A 24894-nucleotide genomic window follows, 5' to 3' on the forward strand; every position below is an offset into this window, starting at 1 on the left:
AAAATGTCGGTGGTGCCGGTAGGGCCTGGCCTATGGTAAAGGAGGTGGAGACGCCAGAGCTGTCTTGGCAGGTGTTGAGGAAGTTATCAGGGGCATAGGGAAGTGGAGACTTGAAATTGATTTATTGCTTGAGGCTGGTGTTCCCAGGAGGGCTCACTCCCTTCTCTCTGGTAACGTGAACACCCAGAGGAGGCCAGCATCTTTGAGAAGCTTGGTGCTGGTTGTCCCCTGCGGGCCAGAATTGACTCCAGAAGGTGTGACATGGAATTGGGTTCCTGAGGATCTGTGAGCATGATAGCATTCTGAAGTAGCAGAGGTGGTGGCACTAACCATCAGTGACATGCTAGACCAATACTCATAGTGGGATATAAGGCCCAAATCGTAACCTATGTGTCTTCTGTGATGCTAAAAGAGTATGGTCTTCTTTTTTTTTTTTTTTTTTTAATTTTTTTTTAACGTTTCATTTATTTTTGAGAGAGAGAGAGAGACAGGGTATGAGGTGGGGAGGGACAGAGAGACAGGGAGACACAGAAGGTGAAGTAAGCTCCAGGCTCTGAGCTGTCAGCACAGAGCCCACTCGTGAACCACGAGATTGTGACCTGAGCCGAAGTCAGATGCTCAACTGACTGAGCCACCCAGGCGCCCCTAGAGTATGGTATTCTTGAGGGCAGTATAGATGGGCGGCCAACTAGGGTATCGCTTGACTTGTTTTACCAGAAAAAAACCCCCGAAAAAAACAACAACCCAAGAGTGGACAAATAGAAGCCTGATGTCAGCTGTTGCAATGGAAAAATCCTGTTTTCCGACATGAGCTCAGACCCATATCCTATGTATTGAGGGGGAGGCTGGATCTCTTTGTAGAGGACTTTGCAGCATCCCTGCAAATATAGACAGAGGTTCACCCAGTCCTTCCTCAAGAAACTGCAGCTCTGTATCAGACTGACGTACATCAAAGAAAGGATAGTATCCAGATATTTTGGGGGTTGTTGAGTACAGAGTATGAGCTGATAATAATACCAGGCAACCCTCAAGCAGTAGTGTGCAGGAGTTGGGAGATAAATGCCTTGGGCTCTCATCCTTCTGAGGGACAGAAGGTGTAGTCTACATGATTCTTAAAGGCTTCCCAGCCCTCCTAGAGTCCCTGTTGCCCACCGCAGTGACCGGCTTAAATCACGCACCTCTTATTGGCTTTCCCTGGTTCCCTGTCTCTCTCTTCTTGATAGCTGCTCTGGCTTTCTGGGGTCACCTTCCAAGTAAGTAAACGACCTGCACCCCCATCCTTGTCTCTGGTTCTTTTTTTGGGGGGCGGGGGGCAGAGGGACCAAACTGACGAGTAGAAGCAAAATGTGATGCCTAGGACTCTAACGCAGGAGCATTAGCTCCTCTTCTCTCCAGCCCTTATGCTGACCACCTGGGACTCTGGAGCCTGTTCACATTCCTGCCAGGATGTGCCAGGTCCCTGCCAGCACTGGGTGGTGTGTTTGATTCTTATACTTCTTGTGCTCGTGGGTAGATGGTGTCTCATTGTGGTTGTACTTTCCCTGATCAATGAGACTAAACGTGTTTCTCAAAAGTCGATGTGCTGGTTTTGTTTCCTCTTCTGTGAAATTCCTGTTTGTCTTTTGTCTGGTTTTCTATTTTTTGTTTGTTTTGTTTTTATTGCTTTGTAGGCATTCTTTATTCTCATTGCTAGTCTTTATTGGTTATATGTATTGCAGGTATCTACTAGTTTATTGATTGTCTTTTAACTTATGGTGTCTTTTTTTTTTTTTTTTTTTTTTACAAAAAACTGTTTATTTATTGAGAGAGAGGAGACAGAGACAGTGAGCAGGGGAAGGGCAGAGAGAGAGAGAGGGAAAGAGAGAGAGAGAATCCCAAGCAGGCTCCACACTTTTAGTGCAGATCCCGACATGGGGCTCGTACCCACGAACCGCAACCCAGACTTGGTCGCTTAACCAACTGAGCCACCCAGGCAACCCGATGAACAAAAATTCTTAATTGTGACACAGAATTTATCATTTTATCTTTTTATGGTTTGCACTTTTTTGTATTTTGTTTTAGAAATCGTTCTCTGCTCAGAAGCCGTAGAGATCTCTGTTCTAAATATTTTATAGTTTTGCCTGTAATGTGTAGCTTTTTAATCTACCTTGGATAGATTTTTCTCCCCTCTGGCCGCTTTTAACATTTTTCTTTGGCTTTCTTTTCAGTAGTTTTACTTTGACATACGTAGGTGGGGTTTTCTTTGTATATATTCTGCTTGGACTTGAGATCTTGAATCTGTGAGTTGGTATCTTTCATTATATTAGGAAAAACTTATCAGAAGACAGCTGGATTCTCATATCTATTTCTGCAGTCTTTGCAATACCATGGATCACATGGCCTCAAAAATGAAAGTGAAAAAATCTTACCAATATTATTATAAAAACACTTCAGAGGCTTTGAAAGGATTGTGGGGAGCCCTCAGACATACCTTGAAATCCACCTGTGTGAGATTTTGGTATTAAGGTTATACTAGTCTCCTAATATAAGCTGGGGAATGTTTTCACCTTTTTTCTGAACTTGGAACTTATTTGTGTAAAATTGGAATTATTTCTTGAATGTGTAGTAAAACTTGGGAAATCTTCTGGGCCTAGGATTTGCTTTCTAGGAAGATTTTTAAACCTTTGATTTGATTTCTTTAATGTTATACAAATATTCAGGTTTGCTGTTTCTCCTTGAAAAATTTTTTATATATATATATATATATTTTTTTTTTTTTTTTAAATGTTTATTTTGAGAGAGAGAGAATGAGCAGGGGAGGGACAGAGGGGGGGGGGAGAGAGAATCCCAAGCAGGTTCCACACTGTCAGTGCAGAGCCCAGTGTGGTGCTCAAACCCACAAACCATGAGATCATGACCTGAGCCAAAATCAAGAGTCAGATGCCCCAACCAACTGAGCCACCCAGGTGCCCTGGAAAATTAAATTTTATATATAAATTAAATTTATATATATATATGTGTGTGTGTGTATGTGTGTGTGTGTGATTTTTTTAAGGTTTTATTTATTTTTGAAAGAGAGCACAAACGGGGGAGATGCAGAGAGAGAAGGGGACAGAGGATCAGAAGCAGTCTCCGTGCTGAAACTCATGAACTGCGAGATCATGGCTAGAGCCGAAGTCAGACACTCAACTGACTTGAGCCACCCAGATGCCCCTGGGGAAATTATATTAAATTTTTTTTTTAAATGTTTGTTTATTTTTGAGACAATGCAAGAGACAGAGTGTAAGCGGCTAAGGGGCAGAGAGAGAGGGAGACACAGAATCCGAAACAGGCTCCAGGCTCTGAGCTGTCAGCACAGAGCCCAATGTGGGGCTTGAACTCACAAACCATGAGATCATGACCTGAGCCAAAGTCGGACGCCCAACCGACTGAGCCATTCAGGTGCCCCAAGAAATTATATTTTTAAAGAATTTTTCTAGTTCATCTAAGTTTTCAAATACCTTGGCGTAAGTTTATTGATATCATCTTATCTTTTAAATACAGGCAGCATTTCGAGTTATGTTCCCCTTTTCATTCTAGATATTTATTTGTGCGTTTTTTCTCTTTATCTTGATTAATCCTACCAGAATTATATCAAATGTCAATTTTATTCATTTTTTAAAAAAAGCAAACTTTAGCTTTGTTGATCCTGTTTTTTTTAATTAGTTAATTACTGTGTTTTTATTATTTCCTTCTACTTAGGTTTATTTTGTTGTGATAGTGCCTTTCTCATAGTCTATAACTTGTGAACATTTGTAAGCTCGTGTGTGGATTCTATTTTTGTTCCATTAATCCCACTTTTGTTACATATGAAATCAGTTTTTTTCTAAACTATGGGTGTCTAAATTATTGGCTGATTGAACTGATCTAGTAGGTAAGGCCAGAATTTTAACAAAAGCAGTAGAATAACAATGGAAAAAATTTAGTATTCATTACATATTCTATGGCTAGTGCTGTATACTAAGATTAAATGTTTTGTCAAGCTTTTATTTGAAATACAAACACACACACACACACACACACACATGCACATACCTGTGTCTGTACTGGGTCAATATAAAATGTAAAATGCATTTCTTATGGCAGGTTTTAGTTAAAAAAAAAAAAAACAACCTTGAAAGCCACTGTGTTAAATTGGTTTAATTTCAGTAAAGACTTCAAACCTGTTTGCACAAAATAAACACTGAGGAGCCTGCTAAACTGACAGATTCTATGACCCTATTTTAGACCTGCTAATACAAAGCTCCCGCACTGGGGCCAAGGACTGTTTTGTAACAGGCGGTCTCTGTGATTCTCACCCGTTGGGTGTTCGAGAACCACTGATTCAGGCTGTAAATACACCTGGAGAGCCTGTGGGACGTTCTAACTTGCGGCAGTGAAGGCCGTGGAGCGTGCAGCTGGCTCCTGGCACACATTTGTCCTGAAACTTCCTGTCTTCTAAGTTGCACAGAGACCCAAGAGTGTGGCAAGAAAGCTACAGGGGGAGGGGGGGGTGGGGGTGGGGGGCGGGGCTGGCAGTGGTAGGGAGTAGGGGCAAACTGGTTGTTAGAATGGCAGAAAAAGTGAAATCACTCCCATCTTCCTGGACCCAATGAGTATATATTGGATGACTGATGTATATTCCCCAACGATGATAATTTTTGAGCTTAAAATGTGTGCACTTTCGTGCATCAGTCTGTGACCAGGAAATTTTCTAGGTTCTAACTCATGGTCTCAAGAGATGGGAGTTGAAATCGTTCATGACTATTTACATTTTGCCCAAAAAGCTGATAAGGGTTACAGCATTCAAAGCTTGGCGGTATTCAGCTAGCTGGGCAGGGGGCAGTTTTGTGGTCTGGGCAGCAGTTGGGGAGAGCTCCATTTAGCCAAAGTAAAAATGGCTGTTAACCTTTGCGATGGTCTGTGGACTCCTCAGTTATTTTCCCTTTTTATTAATAGCTTTTCTGCAAGACCAGTGAGTGGAATGAGGCCATTTCATAGGCTGGGACTTTGACACTTGGCATGCCACAGTAGCTTACTGCAGTAACCTCGTGGGTCTGTGAGGCGTGGCGCCACCCACGTGGCTCTGCCCTCCCTACAGTATCTAGGCATCGGATGGGGCAGGTTTGTCTGGTAAGGATCCTAAGTTGTGATCTACAAGGAAAGTCTGTCTTTTCAGTTGAGGACTAAGAATTTTCTATCAGTCAGCGACGGTTATTGGCTGTTTCATTTACATATTGCTGTATGACAAACCAACCCCAAGTGTTGTGGCTTAAATGCCAGTAACAACCATGGATTTGCTCCAGATTCTGGGGTTGGTTCTTACCTCTTCCACAGTTTTTCCACTGGGGTCTCCCTGCAGTTGCCCTCAGCTGGGAGCCCAGCTTCCTTGTGGTGTGGCAGCCGGAGTCCCAGAGGACAAAAGCAGCCACTGCCGAGTCTCTTAAGGCCTGAGCTCAGAAGCCCTCGAATGTCACTTCTGCCACATTCTCTTGGTCAGAGCAAGTCACGAGGCTAGCCCAGATTCACATTCTGCCTTTTGATGGGAAAAGTAGCATGCACCCTCAAAGATGTAGATTGCTGGCACCAATCTTTGGAAATCGATCCACCACATTGAGCCTTCTTCCCTCCTCCCGGTCTCCCTGTGCTCTTCTTCATTCCTTCCTTCTATCCGAGCGTGTCATCTGTCACCTTCGTTATGAAGCAGCAGCACCAATGTGTATTTTACTTAAAGATTAATCTTTTCTTCTCTAACAACCCTTGGCACTTCATTGATACTTTCCTAGTGATATTTTTACATTTGGCATTTTGTTAGAGTTTTGCCTTACCTCCCCCAGTGGAATATCCGTTCCCATGAGGTGGGGCCTTGGCTTTCCTCCTCGTTTCCTGCACAGTGCATGGTGGGTGCCTGCTCACCCGGGGCTGCTTGGGTAAGTAAATTAAAGCAGATTTTAGAATAACCAAGAGTCAGCTTGTCTAGATGAAGCATCAGTTTCTATTGGGCAAGTGTTAGAGAAAACAAAGCAAAACAACTATCTAGCTATTCTGCTTTTGATTTTTCTTCCTTGGTCAGAGCCCTTCTTCCTAGGCCCCACACATTTACCACTTAATGCTTTCCTTGTATGTATAATTATAGGCTATAGTTCTCTTTTTATATTTATCAATATTTATGTTTAGTATTAAATATGTCATGTAGCATTTAGTGCACAAATATATATTTGTCTATGTTTATGAGAAGGGTCAAAAATCCCTTTTTGTTATTTCATCAAATCACTTAAGGGAAAGAAATAGGTATACTAAGTCATTTGCCACCCTAAAGACTTCATTTTTCTCGTTTCTCCCCCTGGAACTAGGAGCGGGAGGAAGAGGCTGCCCGTGTCATTATGTGTGCGTCGGTCAAGTACAATATCCGGGGTCCTGCCCTCATCCCAAGAATGAAGAGCAAGCACCGAATCTACTACATCACCCTCTTCTCCATTGTCCTCCTGGGCCTCATTGCCACTGGCATGTTCCAGTTCTGGCCGCATTCCATCGAGTCCTCCAGCGACTGGAGCGTGGAGAAGCGCAGCGTCCGGGACGTGCCGGTGGTCAGGCTGCCCGCCGACAGCCCCATCCCCGAGCGGGGCGATCTCAGCTGCAGGATGCACACGTGCTTTGACGTCTACCGCTGTGGCTTCAACCCAAAGAACAAAATCAAGGTGTACATCTACTCTCTGAAGAAGTACGTGGATGACTTTGGTGTCCCAGTCAGCAACACCATCTCCCGGGAGTATAACGAACTGCTCACGGCCATCTCTGACAGTGACTACTACACCGATGACATCAGCCGCGCCTGCCTGTTCGTCCCGTCCATCGACGTACTTAACCAGAACACGCTCCGCATTAAGGAGACAGCACAAGCCTTGGCCCAGCTCTCTAGGTAGCTAGTACTTTCTCAGACGGGAGCGCAGTCCTTGGGGAACTAAAGGGAAGGCCAGGGAGAGGGAGTGGTTCTTCTCTTGATCTGGTTCCAGCTGCTGTCTCTTTGCTCGAGGGAGGGCATGCGTGTGAGTGACTGACTTGGGGGACGAGGCCAACGCCATAAGCACCTGGCCTGTGTTCCAGTGAGAAGCAGTTGGCCATCAGTGCTATTGCTGTGGGCTCTCAGCATCTCAGAGTTTAGAATCTAAGGATGGCTTATCTTCCCACACCTTTCCTTTTATGCTTAAATGTTCCCTCTTTGTTACTTACACAATACATGTTCACTGTAAAAAGTCTGAAAATACAAGGAAGCAAAAAGAAGAACGTCAGGTTTGTTCCATGATGCTGCTGTGATGTTAGTTTCCGGTCACTTTTTAAAAAATGTTTTATTTGTTTTTTGAGAGAGAGAGTGCGAGTAGGGCAGGGGCAGAGAGATTGGGGGACAGGGGATCTGAAGCGGGCTCTATGCTGACAGGCTGACAGCAGCGAGCCTGAAGGGGGGCTCGGACTCACGAACCACGAGATCATGACTTGAGCTGAAGTCAGATGCTCAACTGACTGAGCCACCCAGGCGCCCCTTCCGGTCACTTTTGTATAAAAAATAAATACATATGTGTGTAATATTCATTTTTGTATGAAATATATGCATACCTCAGTGTACATATACATTTTGTCAAGGGATTACACATTATATATTCTTACGCTGTCTTTCTCCCCTGATATGTTATGAATCTATTTCCAAATAATTTCATATTCTTTTACTATATAATTTTAAGAGTTGTATAGCATTCCATTTTACACGTCCCATTCTGTATTTAAGCCATCCTTATATATTTTATATATTTTTTTGTTTCTCTAACCAGATGGTGCACATTCAGATAGTTTTCAGGTTGTCCTAATCATGGGCACTTCTGTAGTGGACAAACTTCAAGTAAACATCCACCCATGTTTTTCTTTTGAGGAACCAGGGTGGCCTGGGATGTCCTCTTGGGATTTCTAGGAATTCACTTTGCACACCCGAGAAGTGGGCCTATTTTGGGTTGGGGATATTTGCTGCTTGTCATTCAGTAACTGACCCTTGTATTTGTTTCTTGGGAGTTGACATGTGAATTCCCCTACATGTATAATTTTTTAATAGGTGGGATCGAGGTACAAACCACCTGCTGTTCAACATGTTGCCTGGAGGTCCCCCCGATTATAACACAGCGCTGGATGTCCCCAGAGACAGGTAACTGTATTTGGAGTTGTCCCTGTGAGGGGTTTCTGAGGATCAAGGAAATACAAGACCCTTTCCTTCCTGTGAAGTCGTTTTCTAAGCCTAGTGGGACGGACTGTGTCATCAGAATTGTTTGTTAAATTAAAAAAAATGCCCTTGGCATTTACCTCCTCAGGACCTAGAAGTAGTGAGACCTGACCTACTTAAATCTGTTGTGTTGAACCGACCAGAACTTCCATTGTAGCATTGCATTTTAGTTAGTGTATTTATTTATTTATAAGAAGTTTTTGTGTATTTATTTGTTTTGAGAGAGAATGTGCACACAAATGGGGGAGGGGCAGAGAGAAGGAGAAACAGAGTCCCACGCAGGCTCCACGCCATCAGCACAGAGCCTGATGTGGGGCCCGAACCCATGAACTGTGAGCTCATGACCTGAGTTGAGATCAAGAGTCGGAGGCTTAACTGACTGCACCACCCAGGCGCCCCTGTAGCATCGCATTTTAAAAAACTGTCTTTTTTTCTCGGTCTGACTTATGCTGTCCTTAATGCTGCACCCCCACCCCCAAGACCGGGTTCATGATTGGCTTGTGTGTGCTCTGTCTGAATTTGGGAGCGTTTGCCAAAAGTGGAGCCACAGCTCACTGTGGGAAGGGGGTGCGGAGGTGTGAAAGTGACACCCACAGCCCGTCACGTCGGAGGACAGGGTGGGGGCAGTCTGGTTGTCATTTACTTTCCATTGCCTAAGTCAGTGGGACTCTTCCTTCCTCCCTCCCCTCCTCACCCCCACCCATTTCTTGCCTTCCTTTCTTCCTGATGAAGCCTTCCCGACAGCACTTATGTTATGGGGTGGCCGAGATCGCATGATTATGATTCTCAGTTCACGTACTGTACTCGTCAGCCCTTTCATACAGCGGCTGAACCCCTTGGGCTGGAGGCTTCCTGGAAGTCTTGGGAATGAGGTCCGCTTGGCCTTCCTCTCCTGGTACTTGATTCATGGCTTTGAGGAGAGCAGAAATGTTAGGCCCAGGGTAGGGCTCCCGGGCAGTGTTCAAGGTACAGGATTGTTGTAAACTTATGTAAAACTCACTTAAAAGTAATTTTATTATGGCTGATATTTAATTCTTAAAGTGATTGTTACTGGCAAAGGTTAGAGAGTAACCCGAGGCCAGCCATGCTCTCAGCTTCCCGGAGGCTGACACTGTTGTCATTTGTGAAAATCTGCACTTAACACTACTTTTCCCTGGAAAATTAAACCCAAGCTCTTTTCGCTTTATGTGATTATATAGGGTCAGTGTTGTGTTTTTATCTGGAAATACTGTTAATGCTACAAGAGACCTACACTGCAGGACCACTCTTCACCTTTGGTGTAGGAACCATTTTGGTCGATAGAGGGCAGTCAGGCCACACACATTCGGTAGAAACCAGCCGAACACAAGGTGAGCCCTGGTTTGGCCCTCAGCCCCAGCCACACCTGAGTGGGCTACTGTTTTATGGATTTGGTTGCTCGGGGAAAGAGAAATACTTTAGGGAACAGAGAAGGGGAGAAGAAGCTGTTAGGAATGCAGTGTCTCTACCTGCTGTTTTGGGTTTATTTTGAGAAGGCCTTCTTTCTTTCTTTTTAATTTTTAATGTTTATTTATTTGAGAGAGAGAGAGAGAGAGAGAACGAGCAGAGGCAGAGAGAAAGGGAGACACAGAATCTGAAGCAGGCTCCAAGGCTCTGAGCCGTCAGCACAGAACCTGATGCAGGACTTGAACCCACTAACTGCGAGATCATGACCTGAGCCAAAGTTGGATGCTTAACCGACTGAGCCATCCAGGCGCCCCCTCCCCCCCTTTTTTTTAATTGTTTATTTTTGATAGAGAAGGCCTTATTTCTATATAGGACGTTGCACTTTTTGCTGACATTTTGGTATATGTATTTGCATGGGAGAAGGATTTTATTTTTATCAAGTGCACATGTGAAATGGGGTTTCATGTCTCTGCAGGAAAGTGTCAAGTGGTCAGGAAGAAGTTTGAGTTCCTGCTAGTGCTTAGGTGTTAAGGATCAGGAAGGTTAAATCTTTTTCCCTGTGCATGTATTTTTGTAAGCGATTATGGCAATCCTATAGCAAGTAATGAATCACTGTTTAGTCTTCCTTTATCTCTGCACATGGGAAATTGCGTTTTGAGACCTGGGTGGTCTTCTGGAAGGAAGGAAGAGCAGATTTTTTGTTAGTTTTTCTTATCATTTGTCCTTGCTCCTGGATTCAGAGGAAGCAAGAGCCATGAATATACACTGGTTTTAGCAGGAGCTGCGTATCAGGTTATTTGGAAATTAGAAAGCAGGCAGCCTAGATTAGACTGTTTCTTAGGGTCTCCTAAAGTCTAAGGTCATAGGTGTGATTATTTGAGAATGATTTGACCCAGGGAAATGCAAGGAACAGGACAGAAGAAAATGTCTTCTCAGCATATAATCTTTCGTGCTGCTTAAATCTGTCTTTATTTCTCTTTCAATTTTTAAAGATCCTACACATGATATACCTGATAACGTATACTTTCTTTGTACAAGACTGTAACAATATGCAAGTGTATAAAGAGTGAAATATAAAAATATGCTTTCAAACCCTCCTCTATTTTCACTCCCTTACCGAAAGATAATTAAGTACTATGTATTTTTTCTAGCCTTTTTCCTATGGGTTTATACATAAACGTGTGTGTGTGTGAGACACCCATTTTTTAAAGTTTTCTTTATTTTTTGAGAGAGAGAGAGAGCTAGAGGGAGAGAGAGAGAGAAAATTACAAGCAGGCTGCACACTATCAGCATGGAGCCTGATGTGGGGCTCAGACCCACCAACTGAACTGTGAGATCATGACCTGAGCGGCAATCAAGAGTTGGACGTGCAACTGGCTGAGCCACCCAGGTGCCCCGGTATATATGCCCACTTCATGTATGTATTTATGTTTATTTAGAGAGAGCGAGTACGTGCACGTGCATGAATGGAGGAGGGACAGAGAGAGAGAGGGAGAGAGAATCCCAAGCAGGCTCCATGCTGTCAGCACAGAGCCTGACAGAGGGCTCAAACTCACGAGCCATGAGATCATGACCTGAACCAAAATCAAGAGTCAGTGGTTTAACCGACTGAGCCACCCAGTCACCTCTGTATACACCCATTTTAAGTGGGAGCAAATTATACCTCTTCAATGCCTTACTTTACTAATCTTTGTTTTCTCATATATGTTCTGTAATATTATTACTACCCTGGATTTTTATTATCGTTTCTTTGCACGTATCTCTCACAGATTTCCACTTTGGGCTTTATTTAACTTGTTATGGAAAGTTTCAAACCTATATAAAAGAAGAGATGATGAGGCACCTGAGTGGCTCAATCACTTGAGCATCCGACTCTTGATTTCCGCTCAGGATCCCAGGTCATTGGATTGGGCCCTGTGTATGGCTCCACACTGAGTGTGGAGCCTGCTTAAGATTCTCTCCCTCTCTCTCTCTCTCTCTCTCTCTGTCCCTCTGTCCCTCCCTCCAGCTTGTGCTTTCTCTCTCTCTCTCTCTCAAAAAAAAAATAAAAATAAAAAATAAATAAAAGAGACTAGCACAGTGAACCCGTGTGCCCCTGTCCAGCTTTAGTAATCGTCATCTCGAGGCTGGTCTCCATTCATCTGTACTCCTACCCCTGCCCCACCTGATTATCAAGAAGCAAATCCCAGACGTTGTATCATTTTATCTATAAATATTTCCATTTGAATCTCTGCATAAGGGATTTAAAAATATATATAGCTATAGTACTATTTCTGCACCTAAAAAGTTAATAGGAATCTAATATCACCAGATATCTAGCCATTGTTCAGATCTACTTGTCTCACTTATGTTTTTACAGTTTGTTTGATTCAGTAAACAAGTAAGGATGACTAATAGAATTGGTCAGTTTTTGTTTGTTTTTTTTCTTTATGAAATTTGAAGCTTTATATTTGAGGAATTTGCAGGCCTGATGACATGCAAAGGTTGACCTTGCAGACGAACTGTGTTTAGGCCCTGCCGACACTCAGATAGGAGGAAAGCTGGGGGAACATCTGAGGACAGATGAGAGTGGGGACGGTGGAGTGCATGAGTCGAGCAGGTGGCTTGGTGACAGAGGAGCTGTCCTATAGCTTCAGAAAAGCCTGCCACATGCTAAAAATGCTAGAGGACACTTTCAGTGACATAACACTTGGCCTGGCATGAGTCTGATCATCAGATTAATACTTGTGTAGCTGCGAGTTTTCTCTTCACTCTCTCGCAGCGTTGGAACTGATCTCTGATTTTAGGGATACATAATGGGAAAACAGAATGTGCTTTTCAGAACTGTGCTTTTCCCTCAATGTGAAACACATGTTCTGTAAAGCAAGGGAAGCTTACTGTATTGTCTCCATTATAATATTATGGAGTGCTTGGCAGAAGACGATATGGGGACTTGCAGTCTTAACAGCAGCAGGGCTGGCGTGAGGTCTGCTTGACTAATTGCAATCCTGGCTCTTGCCGAGGTCACAAGTGGAGACCTTGAGTGTATGATGTGTGACGTAAGCCATGCTTCAGATGGCATGCTTTCCTCCTACCAGTGCATAACCCCCACCCTTCTCTCCTGGAACAGAGTAACAGTTGGGGCCCCAGGGACAGAATTATAGGAAAAGTTGGTGTGATGCACACCTGCTTCCTCTCTTGCCACATACACATTCCCCTCTCCTCTGGGGCTGGGGCTGTAATTACCTAACCACCTACCACCCTGGCTTACCTGGACTGCCTGGTGCCTCCATATTGGATCTATGTTTGTTTCTCTGTGCATAGGTCATGGGGCCCCATACAGTCCGTGTGCTGTTGTGGAACCGGCCCAAATTCATGTTGGATGGATTCATTACTGAATGCTAATCAGGAAAAATAAGACCGTATGTTGGTACTAAGGATAGTCATTAAGTTTTACAGAGTAGACTGGCAGCTGGAGAGGTTTTTAGCCTGCACATTACCTCACTAACCAATTCTTGGTTTCATAAAGCTTAAACAAACAGATTGGGATTTCCAGGGGTGGTTGGAAAATCTTTGAACTTAAACTGGTCATGTTAGAAGGGAATGCAGGCTGTCATCAGGGCAGGGAAAGGATTGGTAGCAATCAATATTGCAAAAAGTGTGGTTTCTCAGCTCAGACATTTTGGCTCAGATGGTGCAGTGCGTGGAACTGGCAGAACTCTGCCCCAGTAGGTGATTTTGATGGGTTTGGGGCCCCAGGGACAGAGTAACAGTCAAAGTTGGTGTGATATACACCTGCTTCCTCTCTCTGATGAAGTGTCACCGTACTACTTGCTGGATCCAATTAAAGCAGTGTGTTCACAGCTTTCTAATTAAGGAGAATAAAAGCTAGTACATGCAAACTGCAAGAGAAGCAGTAAAGGTCGTCCTGGATTCTTGCTTCCTGAATGGGGACTGAGTGGCTGGAATGGATGGCGAGAGCTGGTGGAGGCTACATGAGCCACACGCAGCTCTTGGACGACACTGAAGGACCTGCCTGGGGCAGCAGTTGCATGGGACCAGATACTTGGCTGTCACTGCTGCTTTCTGTGCCCACTGTCTCCTGAGATTTGGGCCAGAGGGTGGGTAAGTGACTGCCCCGGACGGTCTTCCCATGCAGACCTATGGTTCATTCCTGCTGTCGTGAATGTTGTGAATGACTTTGGGGAGAGGCGAATGGGATCTGAATAGGGAGGCGGAGGGGCTGTTCAGAGGGTGTCCTCTGGGCTGTGATGTGTTTCATAAAATGGAAAATAAGGAAAGACTACCCAGGACCCCAGAAGAAGGCCGATGACTCAGGGATAGAATGCAGCTGATGTCCAGGAGACGTGAGTGTAAAACACGTAGCGCTGTGTCTTTATAGAAAAGTGGGCCAGTAGACAAGTTTTTGTTGATACGATAATATTAAGACTCAATTCTTCTATCCCTTCTCACAGAGCTTATCAGAATGAAGGCCTTCCTTTCTCATTGTTTGACGAAATCCTTTCCTTTCAGGGCTCTATTGGCTGGTGGTGGCTTTTCTACATGGACTTACCGGCAAGGCTACGATGTCAGCATTCCCGTCTACAGTCCGCTGTCAGCTGAGGTGGAGCTTCCAGAGAAAGGACCGGGGTAAGGTGCATTCAGCTCAGCCGGGTGTGCTGTGAGATGCTGACCAGGTTCAGCGTGCTGGGTATCACAGCAGCTGAAGCCTCGGTTACAAGCCAGTGTCTTGGAGTCTGTCATCTGCCCCCTGCCCCCCGCCCCCCGCCCCCAGTCCTGTTTGTCCTCCGCTTTTCTCTGGCTCGGTGAATGTACCGTGCTGTGTACCCAGCTTTCCAATCTGGAATCGCTGTGATGTCCTTGACTCCTTCCTTCCCTTACTTCCTGTACCGGAAGAGTAAGTCCTATTGATTCTCCCTCCTAAATATGTCTTAGCTCTGCCCTATTTCTCCATCTGCTCTGCTCCCCCGCACACCAGGTTACTGTCATCTCTCCTGTGGATTGTGAAAACGGACCCCTGTTGGGTTTCCCTGCCTCTAGTCTTGCTGCCCCTACAACCTGATTGTTGACTTCCCATTTCCCTTTGGATAAAGCCCAGATCCCTTAAAATGTCTTTCAAGACCCTCTGGCATGTGACCTCTCTCTCCGTCTCTAGATTTTTTTCCCCCCTTTTAGTTCTTTTCTCAGGATGAGCTTTGCTGTCTCAGTGTTTCTGGGTTGCAGATACTCTCCACTGTCTGGAGGTCTTTTTCCTTATTTTCATCAGACTGATCACCTGCCTGTCCTTTGGGTTTTCACTCGAGTACTTCTCACCACTTTGCTAGCCCTGGAATGGCTCTTATGCCTTATGCCCTGAGAGCGGTCGTGTGCCACCGACCACCGGTCGTGGTCGAGGCCACGTCGTAACGGCTTGCTCGTAGCCTCTCCGCTGGGGATTTTGGATTCTGGTGCCAGATCTGTTTTTTAACAGCCATGTTCGCTGTGCCTGGCTCATGATTGGCTCATATCATTGACATGTGAGTGGGTAAATGGAAAGAGCTGACAGCATGGACGTGCAGGGCATCTTGTGTAGCCTTTTTTGAGGTAGTATATTTAAAATTGTGCTAATTCACAACGAGAATCTCAGTAAGCTTTAAACAAATATGGTCAGAATAGTATTCTGTGTGCCAAGTGCTCAGGTATGAAAGTGATGGAATTGTGTATTGCCACACTAGAAATCTCATACAGGGGGAGATTTAAAAACCCACACGTAGCATTTGGTCACAGAAATGAGTGTCAAGGAAGTAGTTTGCAAAGCATCTCAGACTTCCCCTTAGAAGCCTTTATGGATTCTCCTGTGTATGTGTGTCCTACTGTGTGGCCTGGTGATCAAATTCTGGAACTTTCTTTAGACATAGCAAATTTTGTTATTTAGACAAGATTGAAATGTTTTTCTATCTTTAGGCAAGTGCCAAGAAAGACTAAATAGTTCATGAACTTCTTGCCTAGATCAACTTTCCAGATTTTTCTGTTAGTGACTTCCAGAGTTGACTTTTTGTTTTGTTATTTTGTTATTTTTTTATTGAGATGTAACTCAGTTACCATAAAGTTCACTCTTTTAAAGAATATACTTCAGTGGGTTTATTTTTAAATGAGATATAGTGGACATATAACAGTAGGTAAATTTAAGGTATACAACTGCTGATTTGATACAGTTCAGTGGTTTTTAGTGTATTTGCAAACTTATACAACTATCATCACTGCTGTCTCATTACAGAACATTTCATCACCCCCAAAATAAGCCCCATACCTGTTAGCAGCCACTTTTCTGTCCCTGCCCTCAAACTTCACACCCTCTACCTCCAATAGCAACTGCTCAGCTACCTTCCTTCTCTGTGGATTTGCCCATTCCGGACATTTCCCAAAAATATAGTCATATATCGTGTGGCCTTTTGTGTCTCTTTTCACCCAGCATAACACTTTCAGGGTTTATCCATTTTGTAGCATGGAATCAGCGCTTTATTCCTTTTTTGGCTGAATACTGTTTTGTCATATGGATATACCACATTTTGTTTATCCTTTTATAAGTTGATGGACATTTAGGTTATTTCCACTTTTTAGCTATTCTTAATAATGCTGCTATCAATATGTGTATACAAGTTTTGGGTTTTTTTTAATGTTTTTTAATATTTATTTTTGAGAGAGAGACCGAGTGTGAGCAGCGGAGGGGCAGAGAGGGAGACACAGAATCTGAAGCATTCTCCAGGCTCTGCTCTGTCAGCACAGAGCCCGACGTGAGGTTCGGACTCATGAACTGTGAGATCGTGATCTGAGCCAAAGTTGGATGCTTAACCAGCTGCGCCACCCAGGTGCCCCGGACATTGAAAAACTCTTAGCAGTCTTTATCACTAAACGTGAGCAAAAATATGCCTCTACTAATTTTTTTGGATCATCATCAAGATGAAAATACAAAATCTTACAGAGGATTTGTAGACTGGAGAGAAGTATGCAGTTGGTGCTGTGTTTTGAGACTGGATTTTCCTCTGATGAGAAGGTACCGGCCTAGCTGGTACCTGTTGGGGTGTACAAATTTCTGTCATGTATCTCGGATCTTAATTTGGCATCTTTATGTAGCAGTAGATATAATAGATATTAGCATAATATAAATATATTATGATAGATACTATAATATGAAACTATGATAGTGGAGAAAAGTCCACTGAACTTAGAAAAAAGATTTATCTTCTCTGTTGCTTCTGCGAACATTTAAATTTAAATCAGCTGTGTGATTTTTGAAAGTTGATTTTTAACTCTTTGCCTTTTCTTCCCCCCTGAAGTTGTTTTGGAAACTGTTTAATTCCGTTCACTTCAGCTCTAATCAAACCCTTATTGAAGGCCTATCTGGACCAAGCATGGCCGGATGAGTGATTCTCAACATCGGAGGGGTTGATTTTATCTCCCCGGGGACATTTGGCAGTCTGTGGAGCCTTTTTGACTGTTGTGACTGAGGAGCGTGTGTGTCAGGGGTCCCCTAGACCACCTCCGATTTCGATGGTTTGCCAAGAGAGCTCAGGACTCGGTATGTAGTCCTACTCGTGGCTATGACTGTAGCAGAAGGAGACAGAGCATAGTCAGCAAAGGGAAAAGGTACATGGGGTGAAGCCCAAGGAAACCAGGTGCAGGTATCAAAGGTCCTCTCCCATTGGTGTCGCACCGTCACACAGGATGGGCAAGTGGTGACAGCCGGCATGAAACGTCACTTACCGGGGACTCGTTAGAGACTCTCCGTGCCCGCAGTTTTCATTGGGAGTGAATCACATGCAGTCTCTGCTTGACACGTGCCCCCGTTTCAGATTTCCAGAAGGAAAGCAGGTGTTCGGCATAAGCCATATTGTTTGTACAGTTCGGGCCCGGTAAGCCACTCCTCTCGGTTCGGGGGAGGGTGGGAACTCTCCCAAAATCAGCGTTCCCATACACCAGCCAAGAGCCGGCCTCGAAGAGCAGTCAGGCCTGCTGGGTTGACTCCGTTCTGCGCGGGGTGCTCCTGGCGGCCAGTGGGTGGAGGCCGGGGGTGCCAGTAAACCCCTGTAGCGCACACACTGCAACAAAGACTCCGGGGCCCACATGGCAGCAGTCTGCTGCAGAGAAAGTCTGGCTGAGGCCAAGACGAGCGGCTGGGGCCCGGGTCTGTCCTGTCGGCACGCCTGACTCTGGGCCGCGTTTTCTTAAGACTGCTTGGACGCTACTCTCTTTATTCTCTAATCTCTCTAGTGTGTAACCCAGCTCTCTTAGGACTCTTTCTTCCCTTCAGATTTGACCTAGGGGCAAAAACCTACCGAAAAGAAAAGATTTAGTGAAAACAAAGGAGAACAGACCACCTGTAAAGAGTAAAAATTATTTTCAGGCGATTACTTTTCAGAGATTTAAACTGCTGCTGGTGGCTATTTTCTCAGTAACGACACCTCCCTAGTTTTTACGTATATCAAGATTGAAATTAAGATCTTTAACTAGATCCCTAGATGTCAGAGTGTGAAATTCTGCACTCAGTAGCTAGCTGGAAGAAAGTGGATCTTCAAGGAGCAGGGAAAAAGCTAAAGGCTGCCTGGGGCACGACCCTCCCTCTGCTGGCCAGTTGGTGGATTTCTAGAGCTCAGCCCGACCCACACTTGTGTTCCCTCCAGCTTGCAGTTCCCTTGTCTCTGAAAGGAAGAAAAGGAGGAGGAGGAGAGGGAGGAGAAGAAGGAAAAAACAACAAAGGGCAAAAGCAGGCTCCAGACTCATCAGCCTGTCCAGGGACCTGGGAGGGAGGAGGCAGGGAGGTGACCTCATGGCCGTGCTTCGGATTTGTTGCTCTTGGTGAGAGTTGCTTTTCAAGGGGATTCCCACATCTCTTGAGGGCTACATAGAGTAGTGAGAGCTTTGTTTTTATTTTTATTTTAAATCTCTCTCAATATTTTTTCAATGGGAAGCTGAGGATTGTTGCTATTGATAGCTTCTTCTCACAGCTGTGCCGGTCTCAGCTGGAATTCTTGTCATTTTCCTTCTAAAAGGAACTAAATTGGGAGTTTACAACTGTTACTGTTGAGGGAGACTTCAAGTTCTCAGCATGATTTTACTTAAACTTAGATTTCGGCGCTGCTGGGAGGAAACATGAAAGTCATAGCTAGTAATTCTAGTCCTTAAAAGAAAAACAAGTCCACCTTAACATTTTGTTTGCTTAGAACTAAAATGGGCACACACCCCATCAACCATCTGTCAGGTCAGGGAGAGCCGGCAAGCAGAGGGAACATTTTTAGACTCTGTGCACATCTGCACATTTATGTTGAAAATGCAGTAATGGTAGAGTAGGGATCCAGTGATCCTGGCAACCGAACGTCTAAAATAGAACTTTGTTTCTCAACAGTGAAACCTCAACCAGAGTCCTCTCCTCACGAGCTTCTTGGAGCACCGCACACTAACGTCTGTATTTTTTCCTGTATCCACCTGGGTGGGCGGTCTCTATGTGATCTACGTGCGTTCCTATCAGTATCTCCAGTTCCACCCAGCACCGCACGAGCCTTCCGGTCTTCTCTTTCTGCGTGTTTGTAACTCCGTTCTCAGACAGTGAGAAATCTGGCTCCCATTATCCTCAATATCTTCACTTATTCGATCAACCCTCCTCCATGTAACCAAAGTTCTGTGCTGCCACTGCCTCCATCACTGCACGGTGCCCTCTTCGGCCCTACTCAGACACGGACTCCCCCATGTTGGCTCTTGCTGCTGTCTCCTTCCCACCTTCCCCAGCAGATACCCTCCCCAGCCTTCTCGGGTTCCAGCACCCCACACTGGGATGATGGGACTGTTGCTATCATCCTCCCCACAAACATGGCACCCTTTTCAGCCTGACCAGGCTCTAACGCTCTGTCCTGGGATTCCCACACGGCCTGCTAACCTCGCTTGTTCTCCAGCATCCCACTGGGTTGTCATGGCTACCTTCACCCCTGCCCCCAGTGCAGAATCGGGTACCCTTGCAGGACTCTCATACCCTGCATTGAGCCACCTCCCAGCTCTTCCCTAAGTAGAAGCCTTCACTGGGGTGAAAACCTTTGTAAGGAAAGGCTCCAACACTCTGTGTGGGCCATTTCTGTCCCCACACATGCCACGCGGAAATAGAAACACCCTTTTCTCTCTAGAACTCCCAACACTCTGCGCCCTTCTGCATGGACACCCTCCTGGATGCCAGTGTGTCTCTTCTTACTCTAGATGGCATAGAGCCTGCCAGTTTTATGCCAGCAGCTCGACTTAAATAGAAAGTCCCTAGAAACATCCGGCAAGTATCAGTGCCCGATGAGATCCATCATAGAACCGGTGTCTTAGGAACTGGAAAGACCTTTAAAGGCCATTTAGCTCTAACTTGATGCATGGCTGATTTCACCATAACTTGTTAATGAAAATTTTTCTGATTTGAAATAAAAAAAAAAACCCAGTCCATTTCATTTTCAAATAGCTTTAAGTGTTAAGATGTTTTTAAACCCTGCTTGTCTTGTGATTTTTGCCTATAAATCTTTCTCTTGTTTAAATAGACAAGTTTGATTACAGAAATAATTTCAAAGTAGATGGTATTCACTTCACAATGATCTGCAGGTGCTCTTATATGTGATCTTTTCATCATAACGTCATCCCTCTGAAAGTTAATGCTTTTTTTTAAAAGTTTATTTATTTTGAGAAAGAGAGGGAGGCGCGAGCAGGGGAGGGGCAGAGAGAGAGAGAGAGAGAGAGAGAGAGAGAGAGAGAATCCCAAACAAGCTCTGCACTGTCAGTGCAGAGCCTGATGCGGGACTGAAACTCACAACTATGAGATGACCTGACCGAAATCAAGTGTCGGATGCTTAACCGACTGAGCCAGTCAGGCGCCCCTGAAAATTAATGCTTTTACAAAAGAAAAATTATTGAGGCTCAGGGATGAACATAGAATCCAAGAGTCCATTTCAGTGTCTAGAAGGAATACTTTTAACTATAGATATTCAGCATATTGTTCAATAAATTGTAACTTAGGGGGAAGTTGCCCGGGATGACAGGAACCGATCTGTGCAGCTGATCCAAACTCACTTCCCCATGAATTGCTCTTCCACATCTTTCTTATCTCCACTTACTTTTCCCCTGGTTTCTGGGTCTGAACAACCATTGAGGGCCACTCTATCAAATAGACCTTTCTGCGGTGGGGAGACGATCTGTATTTGAGCTGTTAGGTACCCACTAGCCACGTATGGCCATTGACAATTTGAAATGTGGCTAGTGTGACTGAGGAACTGAATTTTATGTTTTACTTAAATGGCCTCAGGACGTCTGGGTGGCTCAGTCGGTTAAGCGTCTGACTTCGGCCCGGGACATGATCTCACGGTTCGTGAGTTCCAACACCATATCGGGCTCTGTGTTGACAGCTCAGAGCCTGGAGCCTGCTTCAGATTCTGTCTCTCTCTCTCTCTGCCCCTCCCCTGCCCATGATCTGCCTCTCTCTCTCTGTCTCTCTCTCTCTCTCTCATAAATAAACATTAAAAAAAATTTTTTTAAATGGCCTCATGTGGCTAATTGCTATTAGACAGTGAGGTTTTAGGAATGCGTGCATCCCTTTCTTTCCTAACTGTGGCATGGGAAGTACCTTTTGCTTTCAGTTTAGCTACTTAAAGAAATGGTTCTGAGGATTTGAAAGCAATCTGGCTGTGGTATGCGTTGCTCTGTTCTCTGGAGTTTCTTTAGCTGATCTGGCTGGTGAGGTGAGGGTTCCCCTTCTGCACTCATTGCTCTATGTGTTTGGGACCTGAAGTTCAGCGCTGGGTAAAACATGATTTTCAGTTTCAGGATGGGTTGTTCTTAGTGGGTTAGGTGTCCTCTAGCTAGAACCTCCAAGTAAGTCTGAGAAACTAAAAAAACAAAAAAAACAATAACCCTTCCATTCTCTCAAAGCAAGAAGAGAGAGAGACAGAGAGAGAGAGAGAATGGGGTCATAGAGTATAGGTTTTGGTCCTTTCTTTTTTTTTTTTTTTTAAATTTTTTTTCAACGTTTATTTATTTTTGGGACAGAGAGAGACAGAGCATGAACGGGGGAGGGGCAGAGAGAGAGGGAGACACAGAATCGGAAACAGGCTCCAGGCTCTGAGCCATCAGCCCAGAGCCTGACGCGGGGCTCGAACTCACGGACCGCGAGATCGTGACCTGGCTGAAGTCGGACGCTTAACCGACTGCGCCACCCAGGTGCCCCGGTTTTGGTCCTTTCTTATGTGCATACTCATATCAGCTTGCCTGGTGGCATTGCCTGTGAGATCTACCAACCCCTGGGACTTCCCCTGGTGTAGACCATTGGGGGTAGATTCATGTGACTTCTAGTTTTAATGGGTGCTTTACTTCTTCCTGGAACCTGCTTTATATTATTTATGTCTTTGATGGTGATCACTAGTGGTCCCTCAACCTATGTAGTGTTTATGCTCTGGAACCTCTCCGCTCTGTAGGAGTCTTGCCTTCCAGGAGAGAATTACCATCTGGTCTTCCTCAAATCTCCCCCGTAACTTCTGGCTTATGAACTTTGTATTCATGTTTTTGACTCTTGTGGAGATCTAAATGGTACTAGACCCATGGAAATCCTTTCTTCACTCCATTTTCTTTTAGATGTCCTTGCTATCCAGATGTTAAGACTGGTTCCATACTTTGGTGAAGATAGTTTTTTCCACTTGCTCTCAACTACCAATTCCGTCTTCCTGTGTCCAGGTGGCTCTGGACGTGGGCCTCTCTTCCCTGCAGCATCTCTGTAGCATGAAGAAGCCATTCAGCACCCGGAAGCAGTCCTTCACCTCTTCCGTTTTTTTGGGTTTTTTTTTTTTTTACATTTATTTATTTTTGAGAGACAGAGAGAGACAGAGCACAAGTGGGGGAGGGGCAGAGAGAGAAGGAGACACAGAATCCGAAGCAGGCTCCAGGCTCTGAGCTGTCAGCACAGAGCCCGATGCGGGGCTAGAACCCACAAACCAGTGAGATCATGACCTGAGCCGAGGTCGGACGCTCAACTGACTGAGCCACCCAGGTGCCCCAGCTCTTCCGGTTTTATAGCCACTACTGCCCATTGTTTGTCTTCCTTCCTGTTTGAAGGATGCAGGCAGCTGTTGGTTCTTTCTCAGATCAGAGACCTCAGATATAGCTAATGATAATATGTTGATGCTTCTTCCAAATAGCCATCCAGTCAGTTTCTCTCTTTTCCCACCCACACGCATACACATATTTATGGTATGCTCTCCAAGCTTGGCATATTATAAGCCTTTCCTCAAAACGTGAAGAACTTATCCCAAATAAAACCTTTAATGATTGCATAAGATTTCAGCACATGAAGGAGCCGTACCTTACATTCTGACAGGGTATGATACTGTAAATATTCAGCAATGCTACAGAGTATAATTTCCCAGAAAATCGAGGGGTGTGAAGCCTGGTGAGGACACCCCTCCTGCCGTAGGTTTAACGCCAGAGTTTGTCTCACTTTGAGCGGCATGCCAGCGGCAGCGTCGCAGTCACCCTCTTTCCTCTCTCGTAGTCCCCGGCGGTACTTCCTCCTGTCCTCTCAGACGGCTGTCCACCCCGAGTACAGAGAAGACCTGGAGGCCCTCCAAGCCAGACACGGGGAGGCGGTGTTAGTCCTGGATAAGTGCACCAACCTCTCCGAGGGCGTCCTCTCCGTCCGTAGGCGCTGCCGCAAGCACCAGGTCTTCGATTACCCCCAGGTGCTGCAGGTGAGTGTCCGTCATCGTCTCTTGAGGCTTGGTAGATAGACGTCACTTCCACAGAGTCACATGCACCCCAGTGCAAGAGGCTGGTTTCCACACGCGGCTGGGAGAACTACCCAAGGGGAGAAGAGGAAGACGTGGTGCTGCTCCTTACCGGACACGCAGGCCTGCGGCGCGTCCGTGCCTGCCACGTTGTTCGTGCGCAGCCGCTTGGCCTGTGCGTGTCCCTCCTCCTTCCCGGTGTTCATCATACTTCGGAATCGCAAATCTGATGGGTTTGCAAAGAAGCCACACGGACAAAGCGGGCACGTGTATTTTACTCGTACCCTTGTCTTCACAAGCCCGTCCAGGGAAATTTCCTTCTTTCAGGAGGCTGCTTGTATCCCCTGCCATGCTGGCCCACAAGGCCGCAGTCGGCTTTTGCTGGGAGTGGGAGCTTTTCATGTTTTGTTACTGTCTTGTCCGTTGGTGTTTTGCCACCCTTGCCATGTCCTGCTATTAGTGTGTCCTTTGCTTGGTCCCGGGCCTGGCAGTACTTCCTTAGCCATGGGCAGAGTGGTCCTTTGGGGATGTTTTAAGCATAAGCAGGATGCTTGACATTCCAAGGGCCGGGAGTGGGGGAGGGGGGCTAGGAAAGGAGAAAGTGAGTTTTTTTCACTGAAATATTTAAAATAGCTCAAGGAGAAATAGCAAGGAGCTGGTGTGACTTTTTTTTTTTTTTTTTTTTTTTTAAATCTCCACAGAGAACTGGGCCATGCTGAGATTGTTAAAATACTTTCTCTCAAAAAGTGCTGCATGTCCTGTGGAATGTCTGACTGATAGCAGTGGTGATGCGAGTGGGAGTATTTCTGGTAACCTTTGTCTAGACAGGAAAAATGGTTATCGGCATGCGTGTCCACATCTGGATGCCGACTCTTCCGGGCAGGCTGAGCTGTCCACCTGCACTCCGGGCGCCATGATGCATTCTCTTCTTCAGCCCTCGCTACTTTCTCATTTATTCCCGGAGGAGTTTCTTCGTATTTTTTTTCTGGACTTTCCTTTACTCTAGCTGTAAAGGTTAAACAGTGGGTTTTGTTTGTTTTTTTTTTTTTGCTTTTTATCTTTTTTTTTTCCCCCTCCCGAAGGGGCAAGCACTGGGAGAAGCTGAGTGTTGGAGATAGGATCGTTTCTTACTTTGGTTTACCCTCTGCAACTGCTTGTTCTCCTGCATGTCTTTCATTTTCCAAAATGTTCTCCACTTTGACTAGGCTTGAGGGAGTGAAGGGAGAAGACATTTTTTGATTTTGCTTTCTGTTTGATTTATTGTTCTACGGGAACCTATTTGTCGTAGTATGTTTTCAAAGGCATTGCATTCACGAAATGAACATCTTCTGTGTGCAAAGCACACCGCTAGATGCCACGAGGGGTAGAAAGATGAAAGGAGAGTTTGCGGCTTCCCTCTAGGGGGTCCTCGAGGGAGCCCGGAATGCCCAGACAACGTAATCC

The 24894-nt window shown here is 45.2% G+C and overlaps 1 protein-coding gene across 4 annotated transcripts in view; it reads left to right on the forward strand.

The window, feature by feature from the left end:
- EXT2 (exostosin glycosyltransferase 2) overlaps positions 1–24894 on the forward strand; it is a 145442-nt gene that overhangs the window by 4176 nt on the left and 116372 nt on the right. For 2 of the 4 annotated variants that reach the window (XM_043581008.1, XM_043581010.1), the window contains exons 2-5: positions 6351–6916; positions 8096–8185; positions 14198–14314; positions 23220–23415. In XM_043581008.1, coding sequence (XP_043436943.1) covers positions 6381–6916; positions 8096–8185; positions 14198–14314; positions 23220–23415 — 939 coding nt within the window. In that variant the 5' untranslated portion in view covers positions 6351–6380. Of the gene's footprint in view, positions 1–5013; positions 5131–6350; positions 6917–8095; positions 8186–14197; positions 14315–23219; positions 23416–24894 lie in introns of those variants that run through there. The other 2 variants (XM_043581009.1, XM_043581007.1) reach the window with 2 other exon arrangements.

This window comes from Prionailurus bengalensis, chromosome D1 (assembly GCF_016509475.1).
Source record: "Prionailurus bengalensis isolate Pbe53 chromosome D1, Fcat_Pben_1.1_paternal_pri, whole genome shotgun sequence".
Taxonomy (NCBI): Eukaryota; Metazoa; Chordata; class Mammalia; order Carnivora; family Felidae; genus Prionailurus; species Prionailurus bengalensis.